At 36.1% G+C, this 19,462-nt stretch overlaps 1 protein-coding gene across 1 annotated transcript in view; it reads right to left on the bottom strand.

The window, feature by feature from the left end:
• Nucleotides 1-19,462, bottom strand: part of SLF1 (SMC5-SMC6 complex localization factor 1) — a 68,878-nt gene that overhangs the window by 13,545 nt on the left and 35,871 nt on the right. The window contains exons 12-15 of the mRNA XM_020873028.2: nt 18,816-18,979; nt 13,009-13,140; nt 12,236-12,401; nt 1,327-1,474 (exon numbers count right to left, since the gene is read on the bottom strand). Of these exons, the coding sequence (XP_020728687.2) occupies nt 1,327-1,474; nt 12,236-12,401; nt 13,009-13,140; nt 18,816-18,979 (610 nt within the window). The remainder of the gene's footprint in view (nt 1-1,326; nt 1,475-12,235; nt 12,402-13,008; nt 13,141-18,815; nt 18,980-19,462) is intronic.

The following is a 19,462-nucleotide window of genomic DNA, read 5'->3' as shown; positions in this document are numbered from 1 at the left end:
TTAAGTATACCAAAGTCACCTTTTATATTTGAAAGCTATAAAAGTTCACTTGGTTTAAAATATGTTCATTTTAGAAATTTAGGAAAGAAGGAAGAAAGGGAGAGAGGAAGGAAATGTTTCATAGGGCACTGCTCTGGCTTTCAACAGTAAGAATATAAATGATGTGGATAACATTGTAATAGCTTTGTATGGGGACAGATGTTTACTAGATTTATAGTAGTGATGACAATTTCTTAACATACACAAATGTCAAACAATGTAGTACACCTGAAACTAAGGTAATGCTCTATGTCAACTATATGAAAAAAGAAAAATAAAAAAGAATGTAAAGAAGTCTTACAGAAGCCTCCCTTAACTCTGGAGACCCAAAAGAGTGAGAGACAACCTTCATGGGCTTCTCTGGTGGCCCAGACAGTAAAGAATTCATCTGCAATGCGGGAGTCCTGGGTTCAATCCCTGGGTTGGGAAGATCGCCTTTAAAGGGAATGGCTACCCACTCCAGTATTCTTGCCTGGAGAATTCCATGGACAGAGAAGGGTGGGCTACAGTCCACGGTGTCCTAAAGAGTCAGACATGATTGAGCTACTAACACATATACATACAAAACATAAAGTAAGCATGTGAAAATGAGTTCTGTCGTCATATTGCTTAAATAATATTCCTCCCTATTACTTTAGGGGAACTTTAAAATCAGATAATACAGGGAGGAAGAAGAGTGAGAAAATTAACATATGTATTACATATTACTTTTATTTGTTTCATCCATACTAATTTGTTAGATCATCAGACTCAATGGAAAAGAAGCAGTGGCAGCTTTTTGTTATAATAAGAAAAATTATACAGCTACAGGTACATGGGGGAAATGTTTTAACCAGTAATATAAGCTCAAGTTAATACAAGTGGCTTTCCATACCATAGTAAATATTCTGACCTAATAATTTTCATTTTTTAATACTGTTAAGTATTCATGCAAGAAGAGAGCAGGAAACTGTTCATATGGCACAGGTAACATTACAGAGAGATAGTGCTTTCTAGTTGAATGATCAGAAGTATTAAATGTATTAAAAATAGTTTTCACCATGTGAGATTCTAACACACCAAACAAAAAAAAAGTTAAATCTATAATAAATTGATTTTAAATCTGTTTAAATATTTACTTTTATGAGGTAGTTTAAATTGTTAGTTGTAGAATTAAGAAAAATGTGATTAATATTATATACAAATATATAATACTTTATTTCCAGGTACTATTTTCCATACTATAATATTAAATTTTATAAAATCATGACGTGTGTGAGGAATAAGGCTCATGCAACATAGACTTACCATCACATGAAAGGGAAACATAACTTCCTAAGTCATCAGACATGGGTCGCATCACATTTTTACCCATCTTAAGACCAAGGACAATCCAATAATCTATTGCTGCTCCAAGAATGCCAGTCAATAAGTAAGCTAGTTCATGTTTGAAGACCTAACATTAAGATGGAAAAATATTACTAAAACATACTGAAAGGTATCATTTCTATTATTTTGAATACTTGCTGAAGCAAAATATAGCTATTTAGAAAAATGGGGCATGCTAATGCTAAAAGGTATTCTTAAGAACTCTAGCAAATTAATCCCCTCTTTTCATTCTTTCCATCTCCTTTTCTCCCTCCTTCCTCCCCTGATCTGTATCTACATCTATATCTATACGACAAAACAGTTAATAAAATTTCCAGGTCTCATATATGGATAGCTTGAAACAAACTTTTAAAATAACTTCATCCAATTGTGTCCAGTGCTTTAGTCAGGCAATAATTCTATTAAAACAAAGAAGAAGTATTTGGCTTCTGTGGATTTCTGTTTACAAGAACATTTGACTATAAAAAAGAGAGAAATTTAGTCACCTCTACTGTTTATATATAAAATTAACCTTTACATTTCCCTAAATGGTCTTCCAAAGGAAAAGACTTGAAAAACATAATAAATACAAGCTACAGCAAAACTGTACTTTGTTGTTAAAAAAAAAAAAAAACTGGCTGATCAAATATTAGTTATTAAATTATATCAAATACCATATCTAACTTAGAGATACAGCAATATCAAGTTTAAACACTGCTTTATATTACCATTTCTATATTAACATTATTAAACTACTGTAAGAAATATGGCAAGGCATACAAAGTTTACTTATAATAATGTTTTACACTAGTGTTTAAAAATATCATTCTAATCCATAAACTATGAAGATGAAGAGGTGTGAAAACATTTTTAAACACCTTTGATTTAAACAAACACTTTTCCACAATGACATTAAACTAGTTAAAATTCCTGTAGTTTTGTTATTTGTTGTGTAGGCATGTTGGATGCATGAGAAAAACCACTAAATTAACAGCTGGGTAGAAAGCACGTGGAAAGGTTTTAATGAATGTTATGATACCCAGATAGACTGTAAGTGCTCTGTTCTGCCATCACATCACACCTGATGAGACCAGTGACAGGAATACTCAGCACTCTGAGCCCTCAGTGACTATGGGGTTTATTTCTCCTGCCCTCAAAGACAAGGTTCTTACGAGTATATACTGCATCATTCCTACCATAAGAAGTTACTAGTTAAATGATTTCATAAGTGAAGTGCTATTTTGGAGTTGCTATACAAACAAGGACAAATGGTCAAGCAGCGCATATGTCAGACCCACTAAAACAGTGTTTATTGAGGGCAAATCCACACAGGATCCTCAGCAGGTGCATAGGTCCCCTTCTGCCCTACCACGACACTGTTGGGCAGCACATGGTATTCTGGCAGGGCTGGACATCAGAAGGTGGGGGAGAAACTCTTGAAGATTTGGGATTCTAAGCTGCATGATTAGGGAAGCACTGCCCCTCTTCTGACATGATCAGGGGCCAAAATACAGAACCGTGATCACACCCTGATTCTGCGAGGTCAGGATTTCATGAGTGGGCAGGAGCAAGGCCCCTTCTCCTGCCTTCATAGAGAACTGGGTTTAAGCCTTGCAGTTGTAGTTGTGTGACACGGGGAGTGAGCAGTAGGCCTGGCCATTATTATCAGGCTGGGGAGGTGCTCACACCTCCCTCAAACTCTAACAGGTGACAAGCCTTGCAGCTGACTGTAAATGGCTCTTGTAAGTACTGGGTCGTCGCTAGTCTTCAATGAACTCTGCAGGAAGCCAACTCTGTTCTGTGCAAAGCCAAAATGTAGATGATCACTGAGCAATGTTACTTCTCATGGTTCAAGTTATCAAGAGAACATAAAACTGGACAATGAAAATCTCTATTTAAACTAGCAAACTGATCATGTCTAGATTCATACCACAGAATATTCCTTCCAACATATATGTATATCTAGCTTTCAGCAATGAGACTACTCATGAAGAAAGCATGAGACTGTTAACATTTGGTTTCTCAAAGTATGCCCCTATTTCAGTCAGGGTAATCAGCTCCCTGGTCTTGAGACTCTGGATATGAAAGACGAGGTTAGCCCAAAGAGTTAAGCTTCATATAAACCACAATCCAAACACTGAAAGATGAACACCCCCCCTCCCCCAGGTCAGTAGATGTGCAATATGCTACTGGAGAAAAGTGGAGAAACAGCACTAGAAGGGATGAAGACTTTGAGCCAAAGAGGAATGCTCAGTTGTGGATGTGTCTGGTGGTCAAAGTAAAATCTGCTGCTGTCAAGAGCAGTGTTGCATAGGAACCTGGAATATTAGATCCGTGAATCAAGGCAAAATGGAAATGGTCAAACAGGAGACGGCAAGAGTGAATGTAGACATTTTAGGAATTGAACTAAAATGGACCAGAATGGGCAAATTCAACTACGATTACCACTGTATCTACTACTGTGGGTAAGAATTCCTTTGATGAAATAAGGCAGCCCTCAGAGCCAACAAGAGTCCAAAATGCAGTACTTGGGTGCAAGCTCAAAAATGACAGAATGATCTCCACTGGTTTTCAAAGTAATCCATTCAGCAGTATAGTAATCCAAATCTATGCCCCAACTACTAATGCCAAAGAAGCTGAACAGTTCCAACACCTTTTAGAACTAACACCAAAACAAGATGTCCTTTTCATCATAGGGGACTGGAATGCAAAATTAGGAAATCAAGAGATACCTGCAGTAACAGGCAAGTTTCGCCTTGGAGTACAAAAGGAAGCAGGGTAAAGACTAACAGAGTTTTGCCAAGAGAATGCACTAGTCATAGTAAACACCCTCTTCCAACAACACAAGGGATGACTCTACACGTGGACACGACCAGATGGTCAATACCAAAACCAGACTGATTATATCCTCTGCAGTAGAAGATGGGAGAAGCTCTAAGCAGTCAGCAAAAACAAGAATGGGAGCTGACTGTGGCTCAGATCATAACTCCTTATTGCCAAATTCAGACTTACATTGAATAAAGTAGGGAAAACCACGAGACAATTCAGGTATGACCTAAATCAAACCCCTTATGATTATACAGTGGAAGTGACAAACAGATTCAAGGGATTAGATCTGAGTGGATTAGACACAGTGCCTGAAAAACTGTGGACAGAGGTATGTGACATTGTACAGGAGGCAGTGATGAAGACCATTCCCAAGAAAAAGAAACACAAAAAGGAAAATTGGTTGTCTGAGGACTTACAAATAGCTGAGAAAAGAAGAGAAGCAAAAGGCAAAGGAGAAAAGGAAAGATATAACCATTTGAATAGGGAGTTCCAAAGAACAGCAAGGAGAGATAAGAAAGCCTTCCACAGCAATCAGTGCAAAGTAATAGAGGAAAACAACAGAATGGGAAAGACTAGAGATCTCTTCAAGAAAATCAGAGATACCAAGGGAACATTTCATGCAAAGATGGGCTCAATAAAGGACAGAAATGATATGGACCTAACAGAAGCAGAAGATATTAAGAAGAGGTGGTAAGGTCACACAGAAGAACTATATAAAAAAGGTCTTAATGACCTGGACAACCACGATGGTGTGGTCACTCACCTACAGTCAGACATCCTGGAGTGTGAAGTCAAGTGGGCCTTAGGAAGCATTACTACAAACAAAGCTAGTGGAGTTGATGGACTTCTAGCTGAGGTATTTCCAATCCAAAAAGATGATGCTGTTCAAGTGTTGCACTCAACATGCCAGTAAATTTGGAAAACTCATCAGTGGCCATAGAACTGGAACAGGTCAGTTTTCATTCCAATCTCAAAGAAGGGCAATGCCAAAGAATGTTCAAACTACCGCACAATTGCTGTCATTTCACATGCTAGTAAGGTAATGCTCAAACTCTTCTAAGCTAGGCTTCAGCAGTACATAAAATGAGAACTTACAGATGTACAAGCTGGATATAGAAAAGGCAGAGGAAGCAGATATCAAATTGCCAACACTTGTTGGATCACAGAAAAAGCAAGGGAATTTCAGAAAAACATCTACTTCTGCTTCATTGACTATGCTAAAGCCTTTGACTGTGTGGATCACAACAAACTGTGGAAAATTCTAACAAAGATGGGAATACCAAACCACTGTACGTGCCTCCTGAGAAACCTGTATGCAAGTCAAAAAGCAACAGTTAGAACCAGACATGGAACACAGACTGGTTGGAAATTGGGAAAGGAGAATATCAAAGCTGTATATTGTCACCTTGCTCATTTAACTTATATGCAGAGTACATCATGAGAATGCCAGACTAGATGAAGCTCAAGCTAGAATCAAGATTGCCAGGAGAAATATCAATGACTTCAAATATGCAGATGATGCCACCTTAATGGCAGAAAGCAAAGAGGAACTAAAGAGCCTCCCGAAGAATGTGAAAGAGGAGAGTGACAAAGCTGGCATAAAACTCAGCATTCAAAAAACGAAGACTATGGCATGTGGTCCCATCACTTCCTGCTAAATAGATGGGGATAAAATGGAAACTTTATTTTCTTGGGCTCCAAAATCACTGCGATGCTGACTACAGCCATGAAATTAAAGACGCTTGCTCTTTGGAAGAAAAGCTATGACAAACCTAGACAGCATATTGAAAAGCAGACTCACTTTGCTGACAAAGGCCCATATAGTCTAAACTATGATTTTTCCAGTAGTCATGTATGGATATGAGAGTTGGACTATAAAGAAAGTTGAGCACCAAAGAATTGATGCTTTTGAACTGTGGTGCTGGAGAAGACTCCTGAGAGTCCCTTGGTCAGCAAGGAGATCAAACCAGTCAATCCTGAAGGAAATAAACCCTAAATATTCACTGGAAGAACTGATGCTGAAGCTCCAATACTTTGGCTACCTGATGGGAAGAGTCAACTCACTGGAAAAGTCTTTGATGCTGGAGAAGACTGAAGGCTGGAGAAAAAGGGGGCAACAGAGGATGAGGGTTGGATGGCATCATCGACTCAATGGACATGAGTTTGAGCAAATCTCGGGAGATAACGAAGGACAGGGAAATGTGGCATGCTACAATTCAAGGGGTTGCAGTCAGACATGACTTAGCGACTGAACAACAAAACCACAATCCAGCACTCCATCACGTTAAAAATAACAAAACCAACCAGTTGAGACTTTCCTTATGCAAATAAATGTACACGTGTACCTGACACCACAGATGAGTATCAATATTCCTTACTATTCAGTTCACCTTGAAATTATTGTTATTAAACAGAGACAGGGCTTCCCTGGGGGTCCGGTGCTGAAGAGTCCTTGCAATGCAGGGGTCACCAGTCAGATCCCTGGTCCAGAAGGATACCACATGCCTCGGAGCAACTAAGCTCATGCATCACAAATATAGAGCCTGTGCTCTAGTGCCCGGAGCCACAACTATTGAAGCTTACACACCCTGGAGTCCCTGCTCAGAAACAAGAGAAGCCACTGCAATGAGAAGCCTGTGTACCACAACTACAGAATAGCCCCTGCTAGCTGCAGCTAGAGAAAGCCCACACGACAAAGACCCAGCGCTTCCAAAAATAAATAAATCTTAAAAAAAAAAAAAAGAAGAAAAATTAACCAAAAAAACCAAGAGATAGGCACACCTTGCAGTATTTTCAAGGAAAGACTGTGGTTCCTTTACCATGGTATGAAAAAATCCTGCCAAAGTTATTCTGTGTATCAATGGCTAAAATAGCTATCACATATCCCTCATAGATAATTTTTATAGAAAAATATACTTTCAAATCAGGTTCTTGGATTCTTTTCCACTATTTTCTTAACCATGACATTCACTATAACCATAGGACCAAGACACTGTGTATGGAGTATACTCACTGTAACCTAACAATGCTATTTCTAGCACAGAGAATATATACGCTTTGGAAGTAGGTTGGAGGGAAAATGGCACCAAAAAAAAAAAATCATAAAAAGAGAAAAGCTTTCTTGGAATACTGAAATGTTTACTAAAGCTGAAAGAGTAGCGCATAAATAGCCTAAGAAAGAAATGAAAGATTTAATTTACATATGTGACATATTTACCTTGAAACTCCCTTCTAGTATGTTCAAGTCTTTTAGAAGACGTTCTGTCAATATAGTTCTCTATTATCTACCAGTACAAGTAATCTACAGGTTATAAACTTGGCAATCTTCCAAAAATTGACCAGTGTATAAATGCAGAACAAATCTGAATGCTGGCCTTCTGACTCCCAGATCAGGGCTTTCTACAACATTCCAAAGCAACAGATGACAAACTGCTCCTCTAGCACCTCTGGCAGAAAGAGGCAAACACTACTACATACTGTGCCTCTTCCTATTTTGAACAGTGGCACGTGAAATGGGAGGAAGTGTGTTGGCCACTAGTCAAGGTTTTGCCCTAAGAAGCTGTGATATTTTGAATAAGTTCCTTATACTCTTCAACCTCAATTTCTTTATCTTTAAATACAAACTAGTTTCCATTTCTACCAATAACTATAGGGTTATAATTAAATAGCATTTAAGGACATCACAACGAAAAGCAGGACTAACCACTAACCTTTAGTAAAATGTGTACCTCCTCTATAACCTTGACACATCCCACCTCTGCTCTGCCAAGGAAAGCCCAAGCTTTCTGAGGTTATGACAATGAAACTCATTGCCACTGTGTCACTCCGCTATACTTTCTGATTGACATTATGACAAAACAATATTAGCATAAACTGAGGACTTCTGTTTAGCTAATGACTTAAATTGAATGCTTCAACTAAGCAAATCAAGATACAAATGCTTTACAGTACAGAAAATGATGTCTGTGAACATGCATGGAATTCGTGAAATCGGAAACTGCCAAAAAGATTTAATTAAGTACAATAATGAATTCTAACACATAAAGTACCACAATAAAAAAAACAGCTTATATGAAGTTAAGCAATACAAATGTTAAATAAGATATTAATTTGCAAAGCTCAAAACCAGTTTTCATACTACAACTGATGCTACAATTTCTTGTACACTGCTTCACAAATATGCTTAATTTACTTATAAATGTGAACAAAAATCTTCAGGTTAAATATGTATGAATTCATTACTATTTACATTAGTATTTGCTGAGTAAATTCTTAACTGTGGGAGTCCTTTGGTGATTTAGTAAAATTGTGGAAACATCACTTTTATTATTGTTTTCAATTATAAATGAAAATTTCATTTATATAATCAAATGGATAAAAAAGAAATATTTTTTTTCTTATTTATGCATTTCTGCATAAATAAAATATTTTCTATACTTAATGATTCTATTATCTGAACAGTAGGAAAAAAAGGCAATGATAATTAATCAGGATTTTATCATTTTTAGCTTAGAAGTGTAGTTACACCCAGAAACAATCCTCCTTTTTTAATTAAAAAAAAAAAAAAAAAACCCTGAAAAGAATTTTTTCTTTAAAGAATGCCTCAGACACTCCCTAAATAGAATCTTTAAAAATCAATAAGGGCTTCTGTTTCTGATAATGGAGGCCTCAGGTAATTCAGATAAACTGTCTTACAGAAGAAAACTTAAAATATTGAATAAAATATGTAAAACATCTCTGTAAAGTTAAGAGAAACTGCTCAGCCAGGATCCAGGAGAAGGTAAAAACCAAGGGAGGCACTCAAAGCTACTGACCTTGCCCTAAGGACATCTGCTGACCCAAGAGAAAGCGCTGACACACAGAAGTGTGGTTTTTGGAGCCTAGGGGAGAAGACAGTATAAAAAGTCATGGCCCAAGGCCTAATGCCCAATACGCTGGTACCCTGCAGGGCTTCAATCTCAAAGCAAGCACAAAGCAGAAGCATAACTATCATTATCTGTAGTTCTGTGCTTCACCTGGACTATTCAGGAAACCCTGAACCCAGCAACAAAAATTCTCCCTACAAGAAAATAGTCAGTGTCTTTGCCACAAACTGTTTCTACAAGATAACTTTTTTTTTTAAGATAACTTTTTAAATGCCATTTACAGCATAGAGTCAAGCATACCTAGATGGCAAGAGAATGTAACAGGAAACAGCTGAAACAAGAAACAGAAACAGACTCACAAAAACATAGAATATGGAATAATCAGACACAGACAGTAAAATAACTATTATCACCATGTTCAAAGAAAAAAGAAAACCTTGAAAACTTTGTAGGGAACCAGAAATCATAAAAATATACCATAGTAATCTGAAAGTTAAAAAGGCTAAAATTGGAAAAAGTACAAAAATTAAAATGCAATCGCCCTGTTTATCATGTTAGACACAGTTGAAAGAGACTAGTGAACTAGAAATTGGATGAAAACGCTACTCAGAATGGACTGAGTGTAGAAAAAAATGGAAAATAAACAAGAGAGTAAAAACACAGAGGATACAAAGAGGAGGTGTAACGTAAGTTCAACTGGAACTTAAAAAGCAAAAGAGAGAAAGTGGATCAGAGGAAATTAATTAGAAGAGGAATTATGTAAGAATTTTCCTTAAGCTAGAAGAGACTTTATGGCTTAAAGTCTTTGACTGTGTGGATCACAACAAACTGGAAAATTCTCAAAGAGATTGGAATACCAGACCACCTGACCTGCCTCCTGAGAAATCTGTATGCAGGTCAAGAACCAACAGTTAGAACCAGACATGGAACAATGGATTGGTTCCAAATCAGGAAAGGAATATGTCAACGCTGTATATTGTCACCCTGCTTATTTAACTCATATGTAGAGTACATCATGAGAAATGCCAGGCTGGATGGAATCAAGACTGCTGGGAGAAATATCAATAACCTCAGATATGCAGATGACACCACCCTTATGGCAGAAAGAGAAGAAAACTAAAGAGCCTCTTGATGAAGGTCAAAGAGGAGAGTGACAAAGCTGGCTTAAAACTCAACACTCAGAAAACTAAGATCATGGAATCTGGTCCCATCACTTCATGGCAAATAGATGGGGAAACAGTGGAAACAGTAACACACTTTATTTTTGGGGGCTCCAAAATCACTGCAGATGGTGACTGCAGCCATGAAATTAAAAGACGCTTGCTCCTTGGAAGAAAAGCCATGACCAACCTAGACAGCATATTAAAAAGCAGAGACATTACGTTACCAACAAAGGTCCGTCTAGTCAAAGCTATGGTTTTTCCAGTAGTCATGTACAGAAGTGAGAGTTGAAATATAAAGAAAGCTGAGTGAAAAGAATTGATGCTTTTGAACTGTGGTGTTGGAGAAGACTCTTGAGAGTCCCTTGGACTGCAAGGAGATCCAACCAGTCCATCCTAAAGGAAGTCAGTCCTGAATATTCACTGGAAGCACTGATGATAAAAATGAAACTCCAATACTTTCACCACCTGATGTGAAGAACCAACTCACTGGAAAAGACCCTGACGCTGGGAGAGATTGAAGGCGGGAGAAGGGGACAGACGACAGAGGATGAGATGGTTGGATGGCATCACCAACGTGATGGACATGAGTCTGTGTAAATTCTGGGAGTTGGTGATGGACAGGGAGGCCTGGCGTGCTGCAGTCCATGGGGTCACAAGGAGTTGGACACGACTGAGCGACTGAACTAAACTGAACTGAAACACCAGAGATCTCCACTCCATCTACTAGATTTACTATCCCCAAAGAAAATACTACCTATCAGTTATGATTCTATATCAGTCATGAGTAACAAGAAGGTATTAAGAATAAATTGTTAAAAAAGAAAAAAAAAAAAAAACGAATTTCCAAGGGAGTCTTAGGAGTTGATTAAAACATTTAAGCTTGAGCTAACAGGCATTAGGAAAAAACGTGGAATAACAGAGAATACACATTTTGGCCTCTAATCCTATATGAGGTCAAAAAGAAAAGTTGAGTTAATTTCAGAAAGCAGAAATCATATATAGCTCACTTTTAAGCTAAGTTACTATTAGATATTAATAACAAAAGCACAGACAAAATCCACTAACAACAAAAAGCCATCCATTTAGAAGTTTTAAAACACTCTTTCAAAATATTTCTTGGATCAAAGGGGAATTCATAATTGACAATAAAAAACACTTTGAAAAAATCAGTAAGAGCACCCTACATTAAAGGATCAAAACTTGAAGGAGGAATCTCAAGTTGTACTCAAAAGGACATTTATATTAAGTACACATATTAGAAATAAAGACTAAAAAAATAAGAAATAAGATTCTAACATTCAAGAAGACAGAAGAGAAAGTAAAAGAAAGGGATTTTAAGCAATGAACTGAAATTAATGATATAATACAAAAAAGTTTACAATGAAGTCCCCAAAAGATCATTTTGAAAAGAAAAATTACTAACATTATGCACCTAAAACATGGAGCAGTATGTTGCTATGCACTTTACATATTTTCTGCGTTTAATTTTCCCAGTTACCCTTCAGATACACGTACTAAAATCACTTTATGCTAAATGTCAAATGATAAACAAAACCTACTTATGAAGAAATGGTTCAGGAAATAACTCTTAACATCCAGAAAGGTAGTTTTAAAAACAAGTAGAACTTATTAGTAGCTCACCAAAAAGCTGTATGGATTTGCTCAATTTTTAAAGTCAAAAATTCCTTAAAAATTGAAACATCCAAAAATATAAAATCTAGAATAATTAACTGTAGACTTCTTAGCAGTAATAGTCAAGTAATTCTCCAAATGTGGATAGAGCACTATCACCAAATGAGAAATGATGAAACCAGCCACCAAGAATCTTTTACTTTGCAATTAGATAAACAAAATAGAAAACAATGATGTATTTGGGTACATATTAATTTTTTTCAAGTAACTCAAAATATAAAAGGAAGAAAAAAGATGGGTATGTCAAAGAAGTACTTTTTTCCAAAGGCCAATGTTCATTTGTAAATTAATCCTACTTACATCATTAGACTTGCATTTTTCCTTGTGAGAATATATAGTCCACTCCAAAAGCATATTTACTGGTTTGGTCAAAAGCCCAGAGGTCTCACTTCCTGACCAAAAGATTTCATAAAGAACTGCCTTTCCTGTTATTTTCAGATTCTGAGAATCTGACCAGTCATACAACCTAATAAAAAGACAAATGAAAAGCATTATCTTTATGCCAATTTAACTATTACAGTTACTAGGCATAAGAGTTGCTAAATTGATCATCATGTTATTAGGCATAATATCTTGCCATAAAACAAAAAATTCCAGTTATTTCTGAATACAGAAAAATCATAATATATAAGGATCATAATATCTAGTTATAATTCAGGACAAAATTTTTAAAATGGCCCCATTTCAACATCATCTCCAATGAGTACACATTAATGTAACTGCAGGTTTTAGAGCATGTGCAAAGCTTATGGATATTACAGCCAGTGTTAAAACCTGGTATAGCTTTTTACTCAGGCTTTCAGTTACTAAAGGATTAAAAAATATACAAATTCTGAAAAATAAAAACAATCTTACCTATCCAAATGTGTAAGTCAGTGAAAAATAAAAATGTGAACTAAGGAAACATAAACCTATACCGCTACTGAAGGACTAGACATATATTTTAAAAATAAATCTACTTTAAACTAGAAAACAAGGTGGTTTTTTAAAGAAGTGCATATGTAAATAATTAGAAAAATGGTACATAAAACAATATATAGAAAAGATACATATTTTTGGTGATTAAAACTTACTTTTGACTCAGATGTCGGACTTCACTTTCAATCAAATTAAAGAAAAATTTAAGCAGTGTTAGGTGGAGTGCCTTAGAGCCAATAATATTTTCTGAAATTTGATGACAAAAACTTTCATTGAAAAGGCAAGACCTGGAAAACATGAACCCAACAATCTATAACATGTTAACAACTCACTGAGTAATTTGACAGCAAATTATTACTTTTTAGAAAATCACTGAAATTTTAATAAAGTTTGCTCCCACAAAATAAAGCAAATTCAGCAAAATTTTATTAATAATGTATTTTCTTCCTTCAAATATTAAACCTGGTCAAATATCCCATACAGTTAAGTTTTCAACAATAGAGATCTAATTTCCCTATTTTTCAATGATTGCAATGTTTAACAACCAGCTGGTAGCCTCCCTTTGTATTCTTCATTTCACTGAAAAAAAAAAAAAAAAAAAAAAAAGAGCTATGAATTTCATTAATTCATTGATTCAGACGATCAGCTACATTCTCAATTAGCTATACTCTCAATTTATAATATTCTCCATAATAATCCTCTTACTCAAGTATTTTCTTATTCATTATTTAGTAAAATGAAGGTTATTTAGAGCTATTTTTTTTAGTTTTAAAAATTCAGTTTTATTTTCTTTCCATCTTCTGCGGCAGTTCTACCCAACAGAACTTTCTGTGATGATGGATATATTCCACTGAACACTTGAAATGTGGCTTGTGTAGAACTGAGGTGCTGAAATTTTATTTACTCTTAATTAAATTTAAACATAGTCACATGTGGCTAGTGGCCTCAGAGTCAGAAGCACAGTTCTACGGTATTTTTAAAAAGAGAACACAAGATAAATCAGAACTCTAGGACTAAGAGTCTAGGCAACAATATTTATTACAATTTTCTTCCAACTTCATTATTATATCAACAATGTACTTGCAACTCTGTACCTCTGTCTCCATCCTTTCCATCTCCTTTAGAATACCACACTCATAGTAGGTGGGCCCTTAACAGCTATTAAACTTTACAATCCATTTGATATATCTGGTCTAAAAGGTCCTCCTTGACCATAGTTATTTAACTCTACCTGAAAACTGCCAGAGACGGATACAATAGTATCTTTTTTTCTTTTTATGTAAACACATATTATGAAATATTTCAAAAATACACTCAGAAGTAGACTAATATCATCCAGCTCATTTACATTTCTACCACTTTCCTAGGCACCTTCTGCTAGACTCCCAACAGACCCAGTCATTTATCTGGTATCTGTTTATTAAAAAGTCTACATTTAAGCTGTCTGAAATCCATTTCCTGTAGCATCAATTAATTCATTCAGATCTTTATGAAGCACTTATTATGTTCCAGACATAAGCACTGAGGAGAGAGATGTTAAACACTGAGCGTCTCCTCTTCTGAATTCAGAGGTTGCTTACATACACTGTTGGAGGCAATATAAATCAGCATGGAGACCCCTCAAGGCTAATCACGTTTCTACTATGGCATGCAGCTGTAATTATCTTTTATTTTTTGTCTGCCTATTGATTGTGAAAACTGATAAACATCGTTTACTATTGTGATTATATAACTATTACATTGACTTAATACTACTGTATTTATGACTGGTCAACAGAAAATAATAGAATTCTCCATCACCAAAACTATCATTCAAAAGAAAAACCTGTAATCACTTTTTAAAATCCAGATCCATATCAGAATTATCTTGGAACTTTTTGAAAAATACAAATGCCCAGTTATTGCCTTTTTTCTCCAGAGCTCCAGATATGTTTCTAATGAGCAGCCATACTTAAAAACAACTGGATTATATGAGGATTGTTTACTTTTATCTAGTTTGTTCCACTTCTATTTCATATTTAGTGCTCCCATTTCATTTAGTTTATGTTTTCCAATTTGTCTGTCTCTTCTTTTTTGACATTTTTTCCTCAAGACTTTATCAAGTGTAGACTTTTCTACTAAACTTGATAAAGTCTTGAGGAAAAAATGTCAAAAAAGAAGAGACAGACAAATTGGAAAACATAGTTTAGAAAATTTCTGAATTTTTGCCCGGCTAAAAAATTTGACATTTTTATTTCACTTGTTTGACTTAGTATGAATACAATACTAGATTTCTAATAAAAAATAGATATGCAATAAGCAACAAAGGTTTACTGTATAGCCCAGGGAACTGTAGTCAGTATCTTAAAACAACTTATAATGGAAAATAATCTCAAAAATAATGTATGTGTATATGGACAACTTCCTTTAGATTGGGAATGCCAAAGAATGTCTGAACTACTAAACAACTGCACTCATTTCACATGTTAGCAAAGTAATGCTTAAAAATCCTTCAAGCTAGGCTTCAGCAGTACATTAACTGAGAACTTCCAAATGTATAACATGGACTTAAAAAAGGGAAAGGAACCAGAGATCAAATTGCTAACATCTGCTGGATCACAGAAAAAGCAAGGGAATTCCTGAAAAACATCTATTTCTGCTTCATTGACTATGCTAAAGCCTTTGACTCTGTGAATCACAACAAAATTCTTAAAGAGACAGGAATACCAGACAACCTTACCTACCTTCTGAGAACTCTGTATGCAGGTCAGGAAGCAACAGCTAGAACTGGACATGGAACAACACACTGGTTCCAAATTGGGAAAGGAGTACGTCAAGGCTGTATACTGTCACCCTGTTTATTTAACTTACATGCAGAGTACATTATGTGAAACGCTGGGCTCGATGAAGCTCAAGCTGGAATCAAGATTGCCGGGAGAAATACCAATAACCTCAGATATGCAGGTACCACCACCCTTATGGCACAAAGTGAAGAGGAAGAGCCTCTTGATGAAGGTGACAGAGGAGAGTGACAAAGCTGGCTTAAAACTCAACATTCAAAAACTAAGATCATGGTATCCGGTCCCATCACTTCATGGCAAATAGAGGGGAAAAGTGACAGAAAAAGAAACAGTGACAGACTTTATTTTCTTGGGCTTCAATATCACTGTGGAGGGTTAACTGCAGCCACGAAATTAAAAGACACCTGCTCCTTGGAAGAAAAGCTATGAAAAGCTAGACAGTGTATTAAACAGACAAGACATCAGTTTGCCAACAAAGGTCCATCTAGTCAAAGCTATGTTTTTCCAACAGCTATGTATGGATGTTAGAGCTAGACCATAAAGAAGGCTAAGCGCCAAAGAATTGATACTTTGTAATTGTGGTGTTGGAGAAGACTCCTGAGAGTCCCTTGGACAGCAAGGAAATCAAACCAGTCAATCCTAAAGGAAATCAACCGTGAATATTCATTGGAGGGACTGATGTTGAAGCTAAAGCTCCAATATCTTGGCCACCTGATGTGAAGAGCCGACTCACTGGAAAAGACCCTGACGCTGGGAAAGACTGAGGCCAGGAGAAGGGAACGACAGAGGATGAGGTGGTTGGAAGGCATTATCAACTCAAAGGACATGAGTTTGAGCAAATTCCAGGAGATGGTGAAGGACAGGGAAGCCTGGTGTGCTGCAGTCCATGGGGTCGCAAAGAGTCAGACACAAATGAGTGACTGAACAACAATAATATGTGTAAGTGAATCGCCTTGCTCTGCACCTGAAACACTGTAAGTCAACTGAACTTCAATATAATCTTGCCACTTGTGACAACATGGATAGACTTTGAGTGTATTAAGTGAAACAAGTCAGAGAAAGACATATACCCTATGATTGTGGAATATAAAGAACAAATGACCAAAACAAATGAGCAAATTAGACCAACAAGCACACAGATACACATAGAGTAGTGGTTACCAGAGGGGAAAGGGTTGGGGGTGGGTGGAGAAAAGGAGATCAACTATATCATGACAGAAGAAAACTCATTTTATGCTGGTGAACACACTGCAGGTACACAAAAGTAGAAATATGCAACTTATATAATCTTACATAATGTTACAAACTAACATTACTAAAATAAAGCATTAAACAAAAAAGCAAGACGTTGACTTAAATAAGAAACTTAACTCAAGGCAAAGGGCGAGAGAGAGGAAGTGGCATTTGACTTGCACTCTAAAGGATAATTAGGAGTGGCCAGGTATTTACAGGGTGGCAGGAATGGTGGTTTACAGAAGGCAGAGAAAATCTAAGAGCAAAGGGTTAAGAAATAAAAAGAGGAGCTTCCCTGGAGGTGTGGTGGTAAAGAACTGTGTGCCAATGAAGGAGACAGGAGACATGGGTTCAATCCCCTATTTGGGGAAGATTCCACATGTCATGGAGCAACTAAGCATGTGAGCCACAACCAGAGAGCCCGTGCTCTAGAAGAGTCCAGAAGCCACAACTACCGAAGACTGCATGCCCCAAAGTCCATGCATCGCAACAAGAAAAGCCACTGCAAGGAGAAGCCCTGGCACCGCAATATAGAGTAGCCCCTGCCTGCTGCAACTCGAGAAAGTCCACACAGCAACAAAGACCCAGCACGGTCAAAAATACATACATAAATAAAATTTTTTAAAAAGAAATAAAAAAGTTCAGTCAATAGGTACACTGGGGAAAAGATGAAGATAAGAATGAGAAACATATAGGGCTAAATTATGGAGGGTCTTACATGTTTTGTGAAGGAATTTTAAATGTTTTATATAGGTGATGTTATGTCTTAATGAAAGACTTTTATCTGGGAAATGATACGACCACTTTGGAAAGACCATACTGGAATACTTTAGAAGACAAAAGGAAAAAAGTAGAATCAAGGTCAACAAGGTGAGTAGTGCAACAGTTTACAAAAGAAGCAATGAAGGCTTTTAAAAGAAGGTGATGACAATGAAGGAAGAAACAGATTTGAAAATTAGGAAGAATGGCAAATAAGTAAACCATATATCCTCACTTCCTACACCTGTGCTGAGACAGTACTGTGTTAGAATTGTGCTTGTATCTTCAAAAGTGCAGAAGCTAAGAAAAAGGGTGCAGAAATTACGATTTTATCTTTTTACCCCTTGAAACATAGCACTGTGCCTGGCTACCAATAACTACTCAATAACTTTTTTTTTTTTTTTTAAGAATAATGCATGCTAGCTAGCCAATTAGCTTGTGTTAAATATAATACAACCAAGATGGTAGGTAAATCTTTATGACCTCAAAGAAGTAACCAACGATCTAGCCTTTGCCAGGCTAGTCAAGTAACCCTTCTCTTACTACTATGGACTCTTGCTAAAATCAAACATTTGGATAAAAACAAAGTACTTTCCAGACAAAGGAGAGCTATCAGAAAAAAATGAAAAAATCGATTAGTCCTGTCTGAGAGAAAGCAGCAGAAATACGAGGGATTTCTGAAAAGATTAACATATGGAAGACAAAGGAAGGATTTAGGCAGATGACAGCATGTGCAGAGGCATGAAAAAGATGACATATTTAGGAAACATTAAGTTCAGTTTCAAAATTCAAATTTCTAGCTGAAAAAAATGTAAGAGAAACACTAAAGCAGACTGTATACAGTTACAAATGTTTATACTGATAATGACCAAAATTTGATAATGTTCATATCCAATAAATTTATTTTCTTACTTTTCACAAAAAAGTTCAAATTTATTTTGTTAAAAAGAAAACAAAGAATGATTTAGCATTCCTGTATGTCCATTTCATATAGTTATTAAACATTTTTTTAAAATAAAATGATTGACAAATGAGCAATTTAGCCCTTGTATTAAACACAACATGCAAACATTACACACACAAAAATAACTATTTCTAAAAAGAAACATTTATTTTATCAGTATCTAAAAAATACACAGGAGAACACCGACTATATGAAATTGAGCATCCTTACATGTGAAATTCCTTACCTGATAAGCACTTCTATTAGAGACCATGTGCCTTTCATACAAGTTGGACACTGAAACAACTCTAAGTAATATGTTGACATTGCTGGGGACTTCCAAGGAGGGTGAAGGTGAAGGAGAGCGGACAATATATGAAAGTATCGACCAGAAAATGTATCTAGGTTATCCTATTATTTAAAAACAAAGACAGAAAACAAGATGGCTAAAAGTACATTTTACCAGCTAATTTAGTTTAAAACTCAAATAACCCAGATCTAACCTTCTTGGCAAAAATATGTTTGGACAAAGGAGAACAGATGGGAGCAGGATGTTTATTTAGCTAACTGAATACTGCAACTGAGAGAGAGGCATACTCTAAACATGTATCTATATATTAGATAATCTCAGCTACTGGGACTAATTTATATGAAATGTCCATTTTACTTCTCATGATTATACTGAGATTGAGTCCCAAAATGTGACTTGAAATAAACTAAAGAAACTTCACACACAACATTCTGACTTATTACCATTAGTCTGACACAGCTTAAACCTGTTTTTTCTTCAAATTGGTACCTTGATAAAGAATATGACGAGAAATATACCTTTAAAAAGCTATTTTCATTGGTTTTCACAGTTTAAAGAGTAAATTCAGTATCTACATATACTAT

Source organism: Odocoileus virginianus, chromosome 3 (assembly GCF_023699985.2).
Source record: "Odocoileus virginianus isolate 20LAN1187 ecotype Illinois chromosome 3, Ovbor_1.2, whole genome shotgun sequence".
NCBI classification, from domain to species: domain Eukaryota; kingdom Metazoa; phylum Chordata; class Mammalia; order Artiodactyla; family Cervidae; genus Odocoileus; species Odocoileus virginianus.
This window is presented reverse-complemented; position numbering and strand designations above follow the sequence as displayed.